Source organism: Chiloscyllium punctatum, chromosome 1 (assembly GCF_047496795.1).
Source record: "Chiloscyllium punctatum isolate Juve2018m chromosome 1, sChiPun1.3, whole genome shotgun sequence".
Taxonomy (NCBI): Eukaryota; Metazoa; Chordata; class Chondrichthyes; order Orectolobiformes; family Hemiscylliidae; genus Chiloscyllium; species Chiloscyllium punctatum.
In genome coordinates, this window is record NC_092739.1 from 22,143,249 (window position 1) to 22,160,789 (window position 17,541).

Here is a 17,541-nt window from a genome sequence, read left to right on the forward strand (position 1 = left end):
ATTACACTCACTGGAACGATCTGAGCATCTCCAGTTCTGGTTTCTTGTGCAGCCCCATTTTTTAAAATTGGTCCATTTGAGATGGGCAGGCACTCAGCTAGCTAGCCCCCAAACTCTGGATTTCTCTCCTCAAATTCTTCATTCTGCCTCTCCACTCATCTTTGTGCCTTGATGAAGACATATTAAAAATCAGCCACTTAAAAGCTTAATGCTTATTTATGTGACGTACTATCATATTTCTCAACCATCCTACTGAACGTTCTGGGACAATTTTACTGTGCTAAAGATACCATTCGCATGCAAGTCATCCTTGCAAAAGGAATATAGTTTTGGTGATGTGAAAGCCTGATTTTGCTCACTCAAGGGAACCCAAAACTAGACCCATGGGCTTGAGGTGAGAGGGGAAAGGTTTAAAAGGGACCCGAAAGATAATGTTTTCATGTAGCAAGTGGCATGTGTATGGAATGAGCAGCCAGAGGAAGTGGTGAAGACTGGTACAATTGCAACATTTAAAAGACATCTGGATGGGTATACGAATAGGAAGGGTTTAGAGGGATATGGACCAAGTGCTGGCAAATGGGACAAGATTAATTTAGGATATCTGGGTCAACATGGACGAGTTGAACCCAAAGTATTCGTTTCCATGCTATACATCTCTCTGAGTCTATCATTGTCAAGTGGAGTATTTAAACTTAATTTGGACATAGCAAAATAGACAGATAATCAGAAAAGTAACTAGCATCTCACTCCACGAGATAATCACCATGTAAGCAACTTGAAGATCATCATTTCCATCTAACTTTGAAGCGCAGAGGACATAGGTAGTTCATGACTTGGCTATAACACATTGGAAAATGCCCTCTATCGATCCCAGAGGGTTCGTACTTTTTCCTCAGGTATGACAAAGATGAAGACAGAAAAGTAACACTAAGTCTGGAAACAGAAACAGAAAATGCAACAAACCTCTGCAGGTCAGTCTATATCCATGGAAGGAGACCAAAAAAGGTTAACATTCTTGGTATAACTGGACTGAACCTGAAAAATGGACATGCACTGAAATAGAGCAATAGAACATAGAACAGTACAGCACAGGAACAGACCCTTCAGCCACTATGCTTTGCCCATCATGACAACAAATTAAACTAATCCCTTCTACCTGTCCTTGGTCCATATGCCTCTATTCCTTGCATATGTATCTGCTTATCTAAAAGCCCCTATCATACCTGTCTGGCAGCACATTCCAGACACCTACCACTCTTAAAAATCTTGCTCCTCATATCTCCTTTGAACTCCCCCACCTGACATTTCAATTCAGGGGAAATAGATTCTGACTGTCAACCCACATGGAAATATACAGACATGAGGTGATTACATGGCAAATTCATCACCTTCACATCAGATGGTACAAAAGAGGACAAATACATGACATGGTCAACCAACATTAGAGTAGATTAGGCAGTGGAACATGTGAAATAGAAGCCAAAGCAGAAAAGGGTGTTGACAATCCATTACAAGCTTCTCTTCGGTCCCACTCATTGAGTGCTGCTAAAAAGGTCTGCACTTCTCCAAGTCCTAAGCTGTATTTTTCTCGGGTTAGATTTGAAAACTAATGTACTTCCCCCAGTTTATTATCCAGCACTTTTTCCTCTTGCTCTCTCTCTCTCTCTGGCCCACATAAACTGTCAATGTGTTATAAACCAGAAACTAGAGTTTCAAAAGCTGCATTCCATGCCAAATTCTCACAAAAAGCAAAACATCCTTAGTTTTATTGTCCCTTTGCTTTCACATTTTGTCAATTGCAAATTGTAAGAATAGTTCCCTTTCTACAGAGTCAAACTAAATCATCATGACACATGGTGTCAGTTCTTGCCAAGTTCTGCAGATTTTACATTTCCTGCCGAGAGATATGAAAAAGATAATCTAAAAATGCTGGCAGAAAAATAATCAGCACTGCTGTTACAACACTTCAGTACAGTATGTGGCTAACAGCTCTTCTGAACTCCATGATATCATTGCCAGACTATTGGTCAGTTACCATTACTCCTGCTTAAGAATGCCAAGAATTTTCAGATGACCACAAATGAAACAGAAATATCAGCAAACTAACACTTCACTTACCACTAGATGCCTTGTATTCATCATTTTCAGGCTGGGGCTAAGCAATATTCACAAGACAGAGTTTAGCCACCTTTACTTGTTGTTCAACAGCATTGCTTAACTCATGGTCAGCAACACTCCGGTGCACAAATACTATGACTACAAGAACAGGTCAGAGGTTGGAAACTCGAAGACAAGTAATCAATGTTTCCTGTAACTTATTTTGCTCTAAAGTCAGTGTGGTAGCGGCTTCCCGAAGCAGGAGCCATGTAATGTAACTATATAAAAAAAACACTTACATCAGACAAATTAGCAGGAAACTTGCCACCAGGATACATGAACACCAAATGGCTACTTATCAACATGACCCACTATCACTAGTTTCTATACATACAGATAAAAGAGGACACCACTTTGACTGGGACAACACACACATCCTAAGATAGGCGAAACAAAGACACGCACAAGAATTCTCAGAGGCATGGCATTCTAACCAGAACTCCATCAATAAACATATCAATTTAGATCATATCTACCTTCCCCTAAAAAAAAACTGGAAATGACATCACCCACCTTAAGAAACCAAGACTTGTAAATAGTGAGGTGGAACATACAGCGAAGGTTACCTCAGATTACAACAGGATCTGGACCAGATGGGCCAATGGGCTGAGAAGTGGCAGATGGGTTTTAATTCAGATAAATGCGAGGTGCTGCATTTTGGGAAAGCAAATCTTAGCAGGACTTGTACACTTAATGGTAAAGTCCTAGGGAGTGTTGCTGAACAAAGAGACCTTGGAGTGCAGGTTCATAGCTCCTTGAAAGTGGAGTCGCAGGTAGATAGGATAGTGAAGGCGGCGTTTGGTATGCTTTCCTTTATTGATCAGAGTATTGAGTACAGGAGTTGGGAGGTCATGTTGCGGCTGTACAGGACATTGGTTAGGCCACTGTTGGAATATTGCGTGCAATTCTGGTCTTCTTCCTATCGGAAAGATGTTGTGAAACTTGAAAGGATTCAGAAAAGATTTACAAGGATGTTGCTAGGGTTGGAGGATTTGAGCTACAGGGAGAGGCTGAACAGGCTGGGGCTGTTTTCCCTGGAGTGTTAGAGGCTGAGGGGTGACCTTATAGAGGTTTACAAAATTATGAAGGGCATGGATAGGATAAATAGACAAAGTCTTTTCCCTGGGGTCAGGGAGTCCAGAACTAGAGGGCATAGGTTTAGGGTGAGAGGGGAAAGATATAAAAGAGACCTAAGGGGCAACTTTTTCACGCAGAGGGTGGTATGTGTATGGAATGAGCTGCCAGAGGATGTGGTGGAGGCTGGTATAATTGCAACATTTAAGAGACATTTGGATGGGTATATGAATAGGAAGGGTTTGGAGGGATATGGGCCAGGTGCTGGCAGGTGGGACTAAATTGGGTTGGAATATCTGGTCGGCATGGACAGACTGGACTGAAGGGTCTGCTTCCAAGCTGTACATCTCTATGACTCTATACCACCAGTGCTTTACCGGAGACTCTCACTGATGATGTTACCTAATCATGTTGACGAAACATCTGAAAACAAACCTTCAAGTTCTTGCATACTTATCATCAACCTGAGCTACAAATCTTCTCAAAAATCGCTAGTTACTTCTTTCCTTTGCTATTCCTTATTTCCATCCAAGCTGATTCTACATCAAGATCCTCGAAATCAAAATCATTTATCACTTCTGTACTGAACTGATTTATTAATAGGAGTTATACCACTTCATTTGCCTTTCTTCTTGCCCTTCCAAATTGAGTATTCAGGGAGCAGCTATAGTTATTCACTAACCATTTCTCTATAATTCTCATCAAAAACTCATTTAGCTTTATTTGAGCTATCAATTCATTTGTTATAAATACTGAGTATATTAAGATAAAGAACATTAAAATTGGTCATTTTACAATTTTCCCTCCTTTGACCTCTTTGATTTGATTTATTTCTGTCGCAGAATAGGAGGGACATGGGCCAGGTGCTGGCAGGTGGGACTAGATTAGGTTGGGATATCTGGTCGGCATGGACAAGTTGAACCAAAGTCTGGTTCCGTGCTGTATACCTCTATGACTCTATGTATCTAGGTACAGTGAAGTTTTGCGTGCAGTACAGGTAGATCATACCATCCAATGTCCATAAGGATAACAGAACAGAGTAAAGAATTCAATGTTACAGCTGCAGAAGAGGTGCACAAAGAGTGAGGTCAACATTAACTTTGAAATTAGAGGCCCATTCAGAGAATTAATTACAGCAGGGAAGAAGCTGTTCTTGAATCTGTTGGCTGTGTGTTTAAGCTTTTGAATCATCTACCCAATGGAAGAGATTATAACTGGGGTGGAGGAGTCTTTGACGATGTTGGCTGCCTTTCCAAGGCAGTGAGAAATAAAGATGGAGTCAACGAATGGAAGACTGGCTTGCAGAATGGACTGGGCTGTGTTCACAACTCACAAACATCATTCATTTGAACATTATCCGTGTGTACTCTATCTTTGCCGGTCACACTCTGGTTACTATTTCCCCACATTACTATCATGCCCAATTTCCTGATGAAGGGCTTATGCCTGAAATGTGATTCTCCTGCTCCTCAAAAGCTGCCTGCCGTGCTTTGCATTTCCAGTGCCACACTTTTCGACTCAACAATGCCCAATTGTCATTGCTCTTCATGTGAGCCATGTGAGGGAATGGCATAATGGCAATGTCCCTCAAAACTGTAATCCAGAACACTTTGGAGCTAACATTCTGGGGTTATGGGTTCAAGTCCCAACATGATCATGTAATTTGAATTCGGTTAAAATCAATCTGGGGGAAAAAGTAAGCCTAATTGCAACCATGTAACCACTTAATTGTCATGGAAACCATCTGGTTTACCAATGCCCTACAAGGATGGAAATTGTCCATCTTATCTGAATTCCAGACCCACAGCAATGTGGTTGATTCTTATCTACTCGCTGGGCAATTAGGAATGGAAAGATGTGCTTGTTTAGCCAGCAAAACACAAATACCACAAATAAATTAAAACAAAATACTTAGAGATAGCTCCTTCATCTGAACTCTGTCCAGTCAGGGGAAACAACATCTCAGCTTCTGCCCTGCTTAACCCAAATATGAAATCATCCTTCATTCTTTTAAATCCCAAAGAATGTAGACTCATTCTACCTAGTTGTTCATCCCGTAAACTTTCATTGCACTCCCTCTATGGAAATATGCACACAGTAATTTAGGTGTGGTCTAACCAAACTCCAGTACAATAGTTCAAAAAATCACACAACACCAGGTTATAGTCCAACAGGTTTATATGGAAGCCCTAGCTTTCATAGCACTGCCCCTTCATCAGAACAACCACCTGATGAACCTGTTGGACTATAACTTGGTATTGTGAGATTTTGAGTTTTGTTCACCGCAGTTCAACACTGGCACCTCCAAATCACCAATATAATAGAAGCAAGACCGCTACCCTATACTCAAATTCTCTTGCAATAAGGGCTAAACACGCCATTAAGCTTCCTAATAGCTTGCTGTACCAGTGACTTATCAACAAGGACACAGAGGTCCTTTACCCATCTACACTTTCTAACCTCTCACTAACTAAGACACACAGTTTACACCTGTTTCTCCGACCAAAGTGGGTAACCTCACATTTTTTCACACTATATTCTATCTGTCAATGACATCAGTGACCAAAGATGTTTTTGCATTAACTGTCCCTCCATGTCAATCAAACTACAACAAACCGTTGAACACTCGTTTTGAGGGTAGGATCTCAAAGTACAGGCAGAGTAGGATCTTCTACACATCACTTCTACAGTTTAAGAATATTTCAGCTTTATCGCATACAAAAAGGCGAGATTCACCAAGTTTGACCTGGTTCCTACTGTTCCTGCTTCACATCCATCACCATTCTCAAATGAACATGATAGAACCAGTATTTTGTGGGACCACTTAGCTCTGTTCATAGCCTCTTGATTTTGGTGTTCATCACACAGACACTTTGTTTGGCTTATCCCTTAAGGCTCCAAAACATAAAATTGTTTTGAACAGCTTCGTCCCAAAATTGATTGGATTGAATTGCATTTCTAGGGAATGTTTCTTAAAGGACTGACATCTGCACATGAAGTTATAACTGCTCAAGAACAGAAAATGATTACCTTTTCCATTTAAAAATAAATACTACTTTTCATCAGTAGAGTCCTCACTATATATAATTATTTTCACATATGAGCTGATTTCCCACCACTTAGTCATTATCTTACGCACAACTAACATCTTTTCACAGTCAATATTCACTATGTTTCGTCTAAAGCTAACACTGCACAAAACACAAGTGAACCTCCTACATGTCTCGCAACCTCAAGTATCATAACGGAACAGTGGCTCAGTGGTTAGCATTGCTGCCTCACAGCACCAGGGATCCAGGTTCAATTCCATCCTTGAGCAACTGTCTCTGGAGTTTGAATGCAGGGAAGGCGAGCCAGAGACCCAGGTAATGTTCTGGGGACCCAGGTTCAAATCACACAATGGCAGACGGTGGAGTTTGAATCTAATAAAAATCTGGAACTAAGAATCTAATGATGATTATGAATCCATTGTCAACTGATGGAAATCATCATCTGGTTCATTAATATCCTTCAGGGAAGGAAATTGACATCCTTACTTGGTCTAGCCTGTATGCGACTCCAGATCCACAGCAATACGGCTGAATCTAAACTCCCTCTGGGAAATTAGTGATGGGCAATAAATGTTGGCCGAGCCAGTGAGGTCCATGTCCCACAAATGAATAGCTTAAAAAAAAAATTATTTGTGACTGCATGGATTTCCTCCAGGTGTTCCAGTTTCTTCCCACAGTCCAAAGATGTGCAGGTTATGGTAGATTGGCCATGCTAAATTGCCCATAATGTCCAGGGATGTGCAGGCTAGGTGGATTGCCCATGAGGAAATGTAGGTTTAAAGGGATAGGGGTAGGATGCTGTTCAGAAATGGTGCGGACTCAATGGGTCACATGTCTGCTTCCACACTAAGGGATCTATTATTGGACGATCTACGTATCCACAAGCCTTCTAAAAGGATATAAAATTAAAAAGGGTCAAATCTGACGCAAAGAAAAACGTTTATAATAATGATTAAATGTGGTAATAATTTATAAAACATGACAGGAAAATCCAAAAATGATCATGTGATTAAGTAGTATCAAAATTATTCAAGTCCTCTGCAATATATCTGAATGAATTAAAAACGTATTTATGATAAATGAATGCTCATAATTGAAAATTTGAACTGACGATTAAATAAATAGTTAGAAAATGACGGATAGTTATGGGAAAACATTTGGTAAAGACCGAACATATGCCGGTCCACACTAAACACAGTTTGGTTGAAAGTGAGGGAAAAGAGGCATATAGCCTGGAAAATGCCCTCCTCCTGTTGATAGTTCACAGTCAGTGTTCTTTCACCGTTGGGCAGATAACATTATATATGGGCAGACAACATTTTATATCTGCAATCTGAATGTCCATTGACGTACATGAGGTTTCTCTCTGGTACCCTATGTAATTTACTGCTGAATTTCACAGTGCTGACTGCTCTGCACACTCCTGTTGTCTCCCACTTCCAGAGTAGCAAGCATTATCATTTTTGTTTTATATCCATTAGCTTCCACAACAAAATTTCCTTTTTTTAAAAAAAGCACCTCGGTTTGACCTTCAATTCTCATGCTGCTAAAACTTCTTTATTAACATGTTAAAGAAACGGAAACCAAAACAGGAAGTAAATTTCCAGTAAAGTTACTTTACACGTAGTTTTGACTGATCAGGTGGAAATGGAAAAAAAAAAGGCAAGTGGGAGTACTCTACAATACAGCATTTCAGAAAATCTGTTGATCTACTAGACACTGACCTCTAGTAAATTGAGTACATAGATATTCATCGTGATTGTTTCGATTTGCTCCAAAGGCAAGTGATATTTACATCCACTGTTTAGGAAACAAATATTAATCTAAATGAGCTGTTTGGCCTGTTGTATAAGGTTATCATTCCCAGCAAAGGTACAGAAAGCACAGGAGTTCATTTTGGATGAAAGCTTATCAAATCAAAGTTAAAAATCACACAACCAAGTTACAGACCAACAGGTTTATTTGGAAGCACTAGCTTTTGGAGCGCTGCTCCTTCATCAGATGGACAACCACCTTACAAAGGAGTGGCGTTCCGAAAGCTAGTGCTTCCAAATAAACCTGTTGGACTATAACCTGGTGTTGTGGGATTAACTTTGTACACTCCAGTCCAACACTGGCATCTCCAAATCATGACTTCCAAATCAAAGGCTTGTTTCCATAATTATTTAGTCCAGCTTTGAAATTTGGGGCCTTCCACAAAAAAAAAGATATTAAAAAAGTCAACCTAAATATTTCAGTCAGCTTCCAACAATATATTAAAATCTTTCATAAAAAGATGGAGGTAGTGAGGAAGAGATTTTGGGATCTGTGCCACATTTTCCAAGGTATATATGTGGGCAAATAACTTGCTCAAAGTCTTGACCTTTTCCTATATCTGCTTGGTAAAAAATGCATAACAGCAGGAATGTATACCTATCAATCTTTATATCAATATAAAACACGGACATGAATCTTGATTTGACCAGACACTTAACATTTAAATCAATTTAAATCATGGGAAATCTTCCAATATTACTTTGTTGCTTTACCTTTTCTTCTGATGAAATCGTGAGCATGTCACTGGCTATCAAACTGCATACTTGATCTATACCAAGGTTGAGGAATTCCTCTCCCAGCACAACCTCTGAGAAATGCTGTTCTGTTCAAAGAAAAAAAAGTTTTTCACAAATTACTTTGATTTCAAAAACACTGTTCCTTAATACTAAAACAGCCTTAAGGTAAACAAATAACTGCACAGAATCCAAAGAAAAGCAAAAGCAGGAAATGTTGAAAATGTGCAGCAAGTCGAACAGCACCTGTGGAGAAAAATTGAGTTCGTGAGATTAACAACCTAGCGTCAGAATCTTTCAACAGTTACTTGAGCCAGCAAAGGAAACATTTTTACTGTGACAGTTCTGGCTGTGAAGAGCTGCATAGATTATGATTGTGATTTGTGATTACGGAAATATAATGCTGAAAGTGTGAATGCATCTAAAGGCATTGGTTTTGAAGGAACATTGTGACAAAGTTACAAAATCCTTAGAGGAATACACGGGTTATAGTTTCTTCACTATTTTATTTGTAAATAAGCTGCAGCTAACACACTTCTTGTGCTACAGTATTTTCCAAGCAAAAATACTGCATTAAATCCTGGCTGTCTTACATAGCTTACAACATAGTTTTGGTCTCGACTTTCAGGAGAAAGTAGATTGCCAAATGGCATGCCACACCATTTCTCCAGCCATTTTTAGCTTTGCCTCCCTATAGCACGAACAAGGTTATCGGGTAATAACCAACAATAGAGGTTTGGCTACTGATCATTATAGCATTTTATTTATGGGTCTTTTAAAGTTTTTTTCTCAACCACATTGTTTGTGGCATCAATCCTGAGAGGATGTCTTTAAAAGGCAAGCTATAAGAGGTGCAACAATCCATCGGAGGTTGCCATGGAGGGGATTGCCCAGATTTTGATTTTACCATTGATACTTGTTAAAAAGATCATTCAAAGTGAGGCTTTAAGTTGCACTCTTTCACAATTTATACCATGATAATGAGGTTCCAATGAAAATCCCATCTGGTATACCATTTGAACATGGATTTCACTACTCGAATAAGCAACTCCATACTAGCATTGGGTTAGGATGAGGATTAGAATATATATTTATGTCTTCTGCCATTACCTTGAGTTTTACAAAGTGCCCAGTTATAACTTCCTTAACGATCAACTCTTAACAACTAACCACAACAAATGTGAGGCTAAGTGGCCTATACTTTCCTGCTTTTCTCCCTTGATGAGAGGAACTATATAATCCTTACAAGTAGTTTAAAGACTTCATAGTCTAATGGAACTTTTCCAATATCTAATGAATTTTGAAAAATTAACACCAACGCATCTACTACCTTTACTAGCTACCTCTAAGATCCTATAATGCAGTCCATCAGGATCCAGAAACTGATGAAACCGCAGGTTCAGTTTGCTCAATTCTACCTTCCAAGTAATTATAATTTCACCAGATTCTATGAATCCTCCAACTTCCTAACTTACAGGTGTTACTGGAGTGTGTGCAAAGGTTCCAGCTTGCCTATCTGACAATGCCAAAACTATTCCTTCTCCCTGCTTCCTGGTAGCTAACCAATCTTCTATGCTTATCAATTTAAAAACAAAAGTGCTGGAGAAACTTAGCAGATCTAGCACATCTGTGGGGAGAGAAACAGTTAAAGTCTCAAGTCCAATGACACTTCTTTGGAACACTTTTGAAGAAGAGTCATTGCACTCTAAGCTTAACTTAACCATTATCCCTTTAAAACCTTACAATGCATCAATAAGTCTAGGAACTTGTCAGCCTTTAGGTCTAATAGTTTCCCCAGCACCTATTCCCTGGTGACGGCGATTGTTCAACTTTCTCCCTTGTGATTTTTAAGTGTCTTTGGGAAGTTTTCTTAGTTACCTGTAGAGAATGCAGACATGAAATACCTACTCAACATCACCACAATTTCTTTGCTTACCATCAGTAATCACCGGACTCGCCCACTTGAAGACCACTCATTTCAGCTATTCTTCTCTTGTTTAAATACATGTAGAAACGCTCACTTTTTTAAGCTAGCTTTTTCATTCTACTTTAATTCCTCCTACATTTTTGTTTTCAAGAGTGTTTCTTTGCTGATGCTTAAAACATTTTGACCTACCACCAATGTTTGCAGAACGGTCTGGTGTTTCTTTCAATTTGATACTATTCTTAAGCTTCCTAATTTAACCATGGATGATTCATCCTTTAAAATAAAATCTCTTTTTCACCAGGTCAGACTTTTGCAAAGAGCTTTTAACCATCTCCTTATAGGAATGCCACTCCATGTTGTTACCTTTAAATCTAGTTTCCCAGCTCAACTTAATCAACTTGACCATCACTTCATTATAACACTTTTACCAAGGTTTACCTACTCCTATCATTGCAAAATATAAGAGTCTTCAATTCTTCAGTATTAGCCAGCAGTCACCTTGCGACCATGTCTCTGTTACAGCGATTAAGACACAGTATATGTATGAAGTTCTATGCCACCTATTCATCCAATTTGTTATCAATGCTTCATACATTCAGGTGCAAAGCTTTTAACTCCATTTTTGCAATCCCTGGCTTTATCAGCTGGTTGGCTCTTAAAGATTTACACTCTCTCGCATGTTGCCCAACTTTAGCTAGTGTTACCCATTCCTAGCCTGCTCTATTATTGACGTTTCTCTTGAATTTACCACATCTCGTCACATGATCCTTTGCCTCTACAATTCAAAGCCCTCTCTACCAATCTAATTACACAGTTCACAAGAACACTGGTCTGCATACAGTTCAGGTAAAGGGTAGCCCAACAGTATAGCTGCCATGCTCTCCAGAACTGGTTCCATTGCCCCATGAACTGAAACCTATTTCCCTCGCACCGGTCTCTAAGCCATACCAATTTCTTAATCTTATTTAGCCAATGCCATCTTGCTTGTGACACAGCTAATAATCCAGAGATCATCACCTTTGACATCAGGCTTTTAAATTTAACCTCTAGCTGTTCATGCTCCCCAAGCAAAACATCTTTCCTATTCCAATGTACATCATCAGTACTTGTGTGGATCCTTCTAGAACTGTTGTTCCTCTCGATGCAAACTGCATTCCATCCCTGAGCAGATGTTCTAAACCCTGGCATTAGGCACGTATCCAAGCAGACTGAACTCTCATTCTCAGCTGCAGAGAACAGTGTCAATTTCTTGTACAAGCGTTGCTTACTAATTTTGAGGTCAAAATTGCAAATCAATTTATCCAATTGTTTCATGATTACCCAATGAGGGGGGACTGGTTTTGTTTGTTGCAGATTCAACTGAAGCACACAGTCTTTCACTGGGATCTCTTAATTACCAGGTCGAATCTTACTACCCAACCTCTCAGACATCTCACTTGAAATACTGAATGCCAAAATACCTCTCAACGTTTTTAAAGGATTTAATTATGTATGTTGCAAGCAATTAAAATTCTGATTAATCTCAGCTCCTCGAAGCTTAATATAGATAAAAATGAGCTGGTACATCTCGTTAGTATCATGATTCAGTTGGGGGGAGTGCACCAATAATTGAGCCTCAATATTCCACAAGCCCAGCCCAATGTATCACTTCCCAATTATGCTACCAAGATGTTCAATTTGCCTGACTGTCTTTGAACCCTAGCCCTCCAATCGCAACGAGGACAGAACCCTCCCTGGTCCTCACCTTCCACCCCACCGACCCCCAGACCTTCATCAAAGACCGCAATTTCCCCCTCCACGTGGTTGATGATGCCCTCCAGGGCATCTCCTACACTTCCTGCACCTCCACCCTTGAACCCCACCCCTCCAATCGCAACAAGGAAAAAACGCCCCGGTCTTCACCTTCCACCCCATCAACCTCCTGTTCGAAAGCCTCCAGAAATGCTATCCAGGACAAAATGTATTTCGCATAATGTTTCATCATGAACAGAAAAATAACATTTCAGTGTAAACAAACTTATTCTTGAACAAACGGAGAACAAAAAAAATCACAATTACACAAAGCCCAAACACACGCAAACATTCACAAATAAGACAGCTAAAAATGACTCAAAGGTTATGGGCAAGAAAATATAGACAGGGCAAGAAAAATTGGCAGTGCAAGAGTCCAGACCATGCAGATGGGATGCATCGTTCCTTGAAGTTTGTAAAGATTTAAATGATTGCTACAACTCAGTGGAGTAGTGTGCTCAAGTCAAGCCCCTCTACACTCAGTTATGACAAAATCAAATCATTTTTAAAAATATGCAAAATTCCTCAATTTACCAGGCTTTTAGATCACAGACCAGGTTTCTGCACTTTGCAATGATTACTATTTATTAAAAGTGATTAGACACTAACTACAGGCAAACAATTATTAACTGTCAGCATATAACACTACAAATTAAAATGCCAATCCTTTATCGACACCCCTTTGCATGTGTGTAAAAACACACACACACACACACACACACACACACACACACGAAAGCAGTTCAGTGGTTCCTGTTCATGAGGGTCAGAGCTGTTTATGATGATTCCTGTGCTGTTCAGAATGCTGCTTCTTAAGTAATTTTTCTCCAGATGCTTCCACGGATTTGATTTATTCACATTTATAATGCCTTGACTTATTAATCAACAGTCACAACTTAAAGCAACTGCCAAATGCTAAAGTAAACTGATTTTCTTGAGGCATCAATTGGTTTTGTCTGCAGACAATCGAGTGCACTTCTGGTAGTCCCAAGTCTCCTTTATATCTTGGTCACAGCTCGAAGCTGCTCAGCTACCTAAAAACCAGTCAGAGATGTACAGCACAGAAAGAGTCCCTTCGGTCAATCTCGTCCATGCCGATCAGATATCCTAACCCAATCTAGTCCCACCTGCCAGCACCCACCCCAGATCCCTCCAAGCTCTTCCTACTCATACACCCATCCAGATGCCTTTTAAATGTTGCAATTGTACTCGCCTCCACTACTTCCTCTGGCAGCTCATTCCATACACGTACTACCCTCTGCATGAAAATGTTGCCCCTTAGGTCTCTTATATCTTTCCCCTCTCACCCTAAACCTATGGACTCTTGTTCTGGACTGCCCCACCCCAGGGAAAGGACTTGGTCTATATATCCTATCCATGCCCCTCATGAATTTATAAACCTCTAGAAGGTCACCCCTCAGCCTCCAACACTCCAGGGAAAACAGTCCCAGCATATTCAACCTCTCCCCTGGTTCAAATCCTCCAACCATGACAACATCCTTATAAAGTTCGGGAGAAGATCTGTAGCTCGGGTGCTCGTTGTTGTGGTTCTGTTCGCCGAGCTGGGAATTTGTCTTGCAAACGTTTCGTCCTCTGTCTAGGTGACATCCTCAGTGCTTGGGAGCCTCCTGTGAAGCGCTTCTGTGCTGTTTCCTCTGGCATTTTTAGTGGCCTGTCTCTGCCGCTTCCGGTTGTCAGTTCGAGCTGTCTACTGTAGTGGCTGGTATATTGGGTCCAGGTCGATGTGTTTGTTGATAGAGTCTGTGGATGAGTGCGATGCCTCTAGGAATTCCCTGGCTGTTCTCTGTTTGGCTTGCCCTATAATGGTAGCGTTGTCCCAGTCGAAGTCATGTTGCTTGTCACCTGTGTGTGGCTACTAAGGATACACAACCAGCTATCCTTAGTAGCCACACACACAGACGACAAGCAACATGAATGCGACTGGGACAACACTATTATAGGACAAGCCAAACAGAGAACAGCCAGGGAATTCCTAGAGGCATCGCACTCATCCACAGACTCTATCAACAAACACATCGACCTGGACCCAATATACCAGCCACTACAGTAGACAGCTCGAACTGACAACCGGAAGCGGCAGAGACAGGCCACTAAAAATGCCGGAGGAAACAGCACAGAAGCGCTTCACAGGAGGCTCCCAAGCACTGAGGATGTCACCTAGACAGGGGACGAAACGTTTGCAAGACAAATTCCCAGCTCGGTGAACAGAACCACAACAACATCCTTATAAATCATTTCTGAACCCTTTCAAGTTTCACAACATCTTTCTGAAAGGAAGGAGACCAGAACTGCACATAATATTCTAACATTGGCCTAACCAATGTCCTGCACAGCCGCAACATGACCTCCCAACTTTTGTACTCAATATTCTGACTAATAAAGGAAAAGCATACCAAACGCCTTATTCACTGTCCTATCCACCTGCGACTCCACTTTCAAGGAGCTATGAACCTCCACTCCAAGGTCACTTTGTTCAGTGTACAAGTCCTGCTAAGATTTGCTTTCCCAAAATGCAGCACCTCACATTTATGTAAATTAAATTCCATCCGCCACTTCTCAGCCCGTTGTTATCGGAGGTAACCTCCTTCGCTGTCCACTACGTCTCCAATTTTGGTGTCATCTGTAAACTTACTAATGATACCTCATGCTCACATCCAAATCATTTATATAAATGACGAAAAGTAGTGAACCCAGCACCGATCCTTGTGGCACTCCACTGGTCACAGGCCTCCAGTCTGAAAAACAACCCTCCACCACCACCCTCTGTCTTCTACCTTTGAGGCAGTTCTGTATCCAAATGGCTAGTTCTTCCTTTATTCCATGAAATCTAACCTTGCTAATCAGTCTCCCATGGGGAACCGTGTCGAACGCCTTACTGAAGTCCAAGCTCTGCCCTCATCAATCCTTTTTACTTCATTCAAAAAACTCAATCAAGTTTGTAAGACATGAATTCCCACGCACAAAGTCATGTTGACTATCCCTAATCAGTTATTCCCTTTCCAAATACATGTACATCCTGTCCCTCAGGATTCCCTCCAACAACTTGCCCAACAACATCAGGCTCACTGTTTATAATTCCGTGGTTTATCCTTACCACCTTTCTTAAATAATGCTACCGCATTTGCCAACCTCCAGTCTTCTGGCACCTCTCCTGTGACGATTGATGATATAAATATCTCAGCATAGGGCCCAATCACTTCCCTAGCCTCCCACAGAGTACTAGGGTACACCTGATCAGATCCTAGGATTTATCCACTTTTATGCGTTTCAAGACATCTAATACTTCCTCCTCTGGAAGACAAACAGCTTTCAAGATGTCACCGTGTATTTCCCCACATTCTATATCTTCCATGTCCTTTTCCACAGTAAACACTGATACAAAATACTCGTTTAGTATCTGCCCCATCTGTTGGGGCTCCACACAAAAGCCGCTTTGCTTATCTTTGAGGGGCCCTATTCCCTCCCTAGTTACCCTTTTGTCCTTAATATATTTGTAAAAACCCTTTGGATTCTCCTTAATTCTAGTTGCCAAAGTTATCTCATGTCCCTTTTTTTGCCCTCCTGATTTCCCTCTTAAGTATACTCCAATTGCCTTTATACTCTTAAGGATTCATTCAATCTCTGTCTATACCTGACACATACTTCCTTCTTTTTCTTAACCAAACCCTCAATTTCTTTAGTCATCCAGCATTCCCTATACCTACCAGCCTTCCCTTTCACCCTGACAGGAATATACTTTCTCCGGATTCTCGTTAGCTCAGTTCTGAAGGCTTCCCATTTTCCAGCCATTCTTTTACCTGCAAACATCTGCCTCCAATCAGCTTTTGAACGTTCTTGCCTAATACCGTCAAAATTGGCCTTCCTCCAATTTAGAATTTCAACTTTTAGATCTGGTCTATCCTTTTCCATCACTGTTTTAAAACAAATAGAATTATGGTCACTGGCCCCAAAGTGCTCCCCCACTGACACCTCAGTCACCTGCCCTGCCTTATTTCCCAAGAGTAGGTCAAGTTTTGCACCTTCTCTAGTAAGTACATCCACATACTGAATCAGAAAATGTTCTTGTACACACTTAAATTCTTCTCCATCAAAACCCTTAACACTATACAAACATAGACTGGGATTGCCAAAGTTAAAATCCCCTACCATAACCACCCTATTATTCTTACAGATAACTGAGATCTCCTTCCAAATTTGTTTCCCTCTGACTATTAGTGGGTCTATAATACAATCCCAATAAGGTGATCATCCCTTTCTTATTTCTCAGTTCCACCCAAATAACTTCCCTGGATGTATTTCCAGGAATATCCTCCCTCAGTACAACTGTAATGCTCTCCCTGATCAAAAATGCCACTCCCCCTCCTCTCTTGCCTCCCTTTCTGTCCTTCCTGTGGCATTTGTATCCTGGAACATTAAGCTGCCAATCCTGTCCATCCCTGAGCCATGTTTCCGTAATTGCTATGATATTGCAGTCCCATGTTCCTAACCATGCCCTGAGTTCATCTGCCTTCCCTGTTCGGCTTCTTGTATTGAAATAAATGCAGTTTAATTTATTAGTCCTACCTTGTCCCTACCTGCCCTGACTGTTTGACTCACTTCTGTTCTCAATTGTACCAGTCTCAGATTGATCTCCTTCCTCACTATCTCCCTGGGTCCCACACCTCTCCTCCCCTTCCCCCCACCTTACTAGTTTAAATCCTCCCAAGCAGCTCTAGCAAATCTCCCTGCCAGTATATTAGCCCCCTTCCAATTTAGGTGCAATCCGTCCCTCTTGTACAGGTCACTTCTACCCCAAAACAGCTTCCAACAAAGCAAAAATGTGAATCCTTCTCCCATCCACCATTTAATTGTTCATAAGCAGAAGACCTCTCTTATTCATAACTGGTCACTACTCAACAATCCCATCTGTCACTTGCTGTCAACAACCAAAGCTCCATCTGTACACAAGTCTTCTGCTCCAGTTCTTCTGTAA

The 17,541-nt window shown here is 40.8% G+C and overlaps 1 protein-coding gene across 2 annotated transcripts in view; it reads right to left on the bottom strand.

Annotated features, from left to right (window-relative positions):
- Positions 1-17,541, bottom strand: part of klhl2 (kelch-like family member 2) — a 149,762-nt gene that overhangs the window by 59,680 nt on the left and 72,541 nt on the right. For both annotated transcript variants that reach the window (XM_072576380.1, XM_072576288.1), the window contains exon 6: positions 8,810-8,919. In XM_072576380.1, coding sequence (XP_072432481.1) covers positions 8,810-8,919 — 110 coding nt within the window. The remainder of the gene's footprint in view (positions 1-8,809; positions 8,920-17,541) is intronic.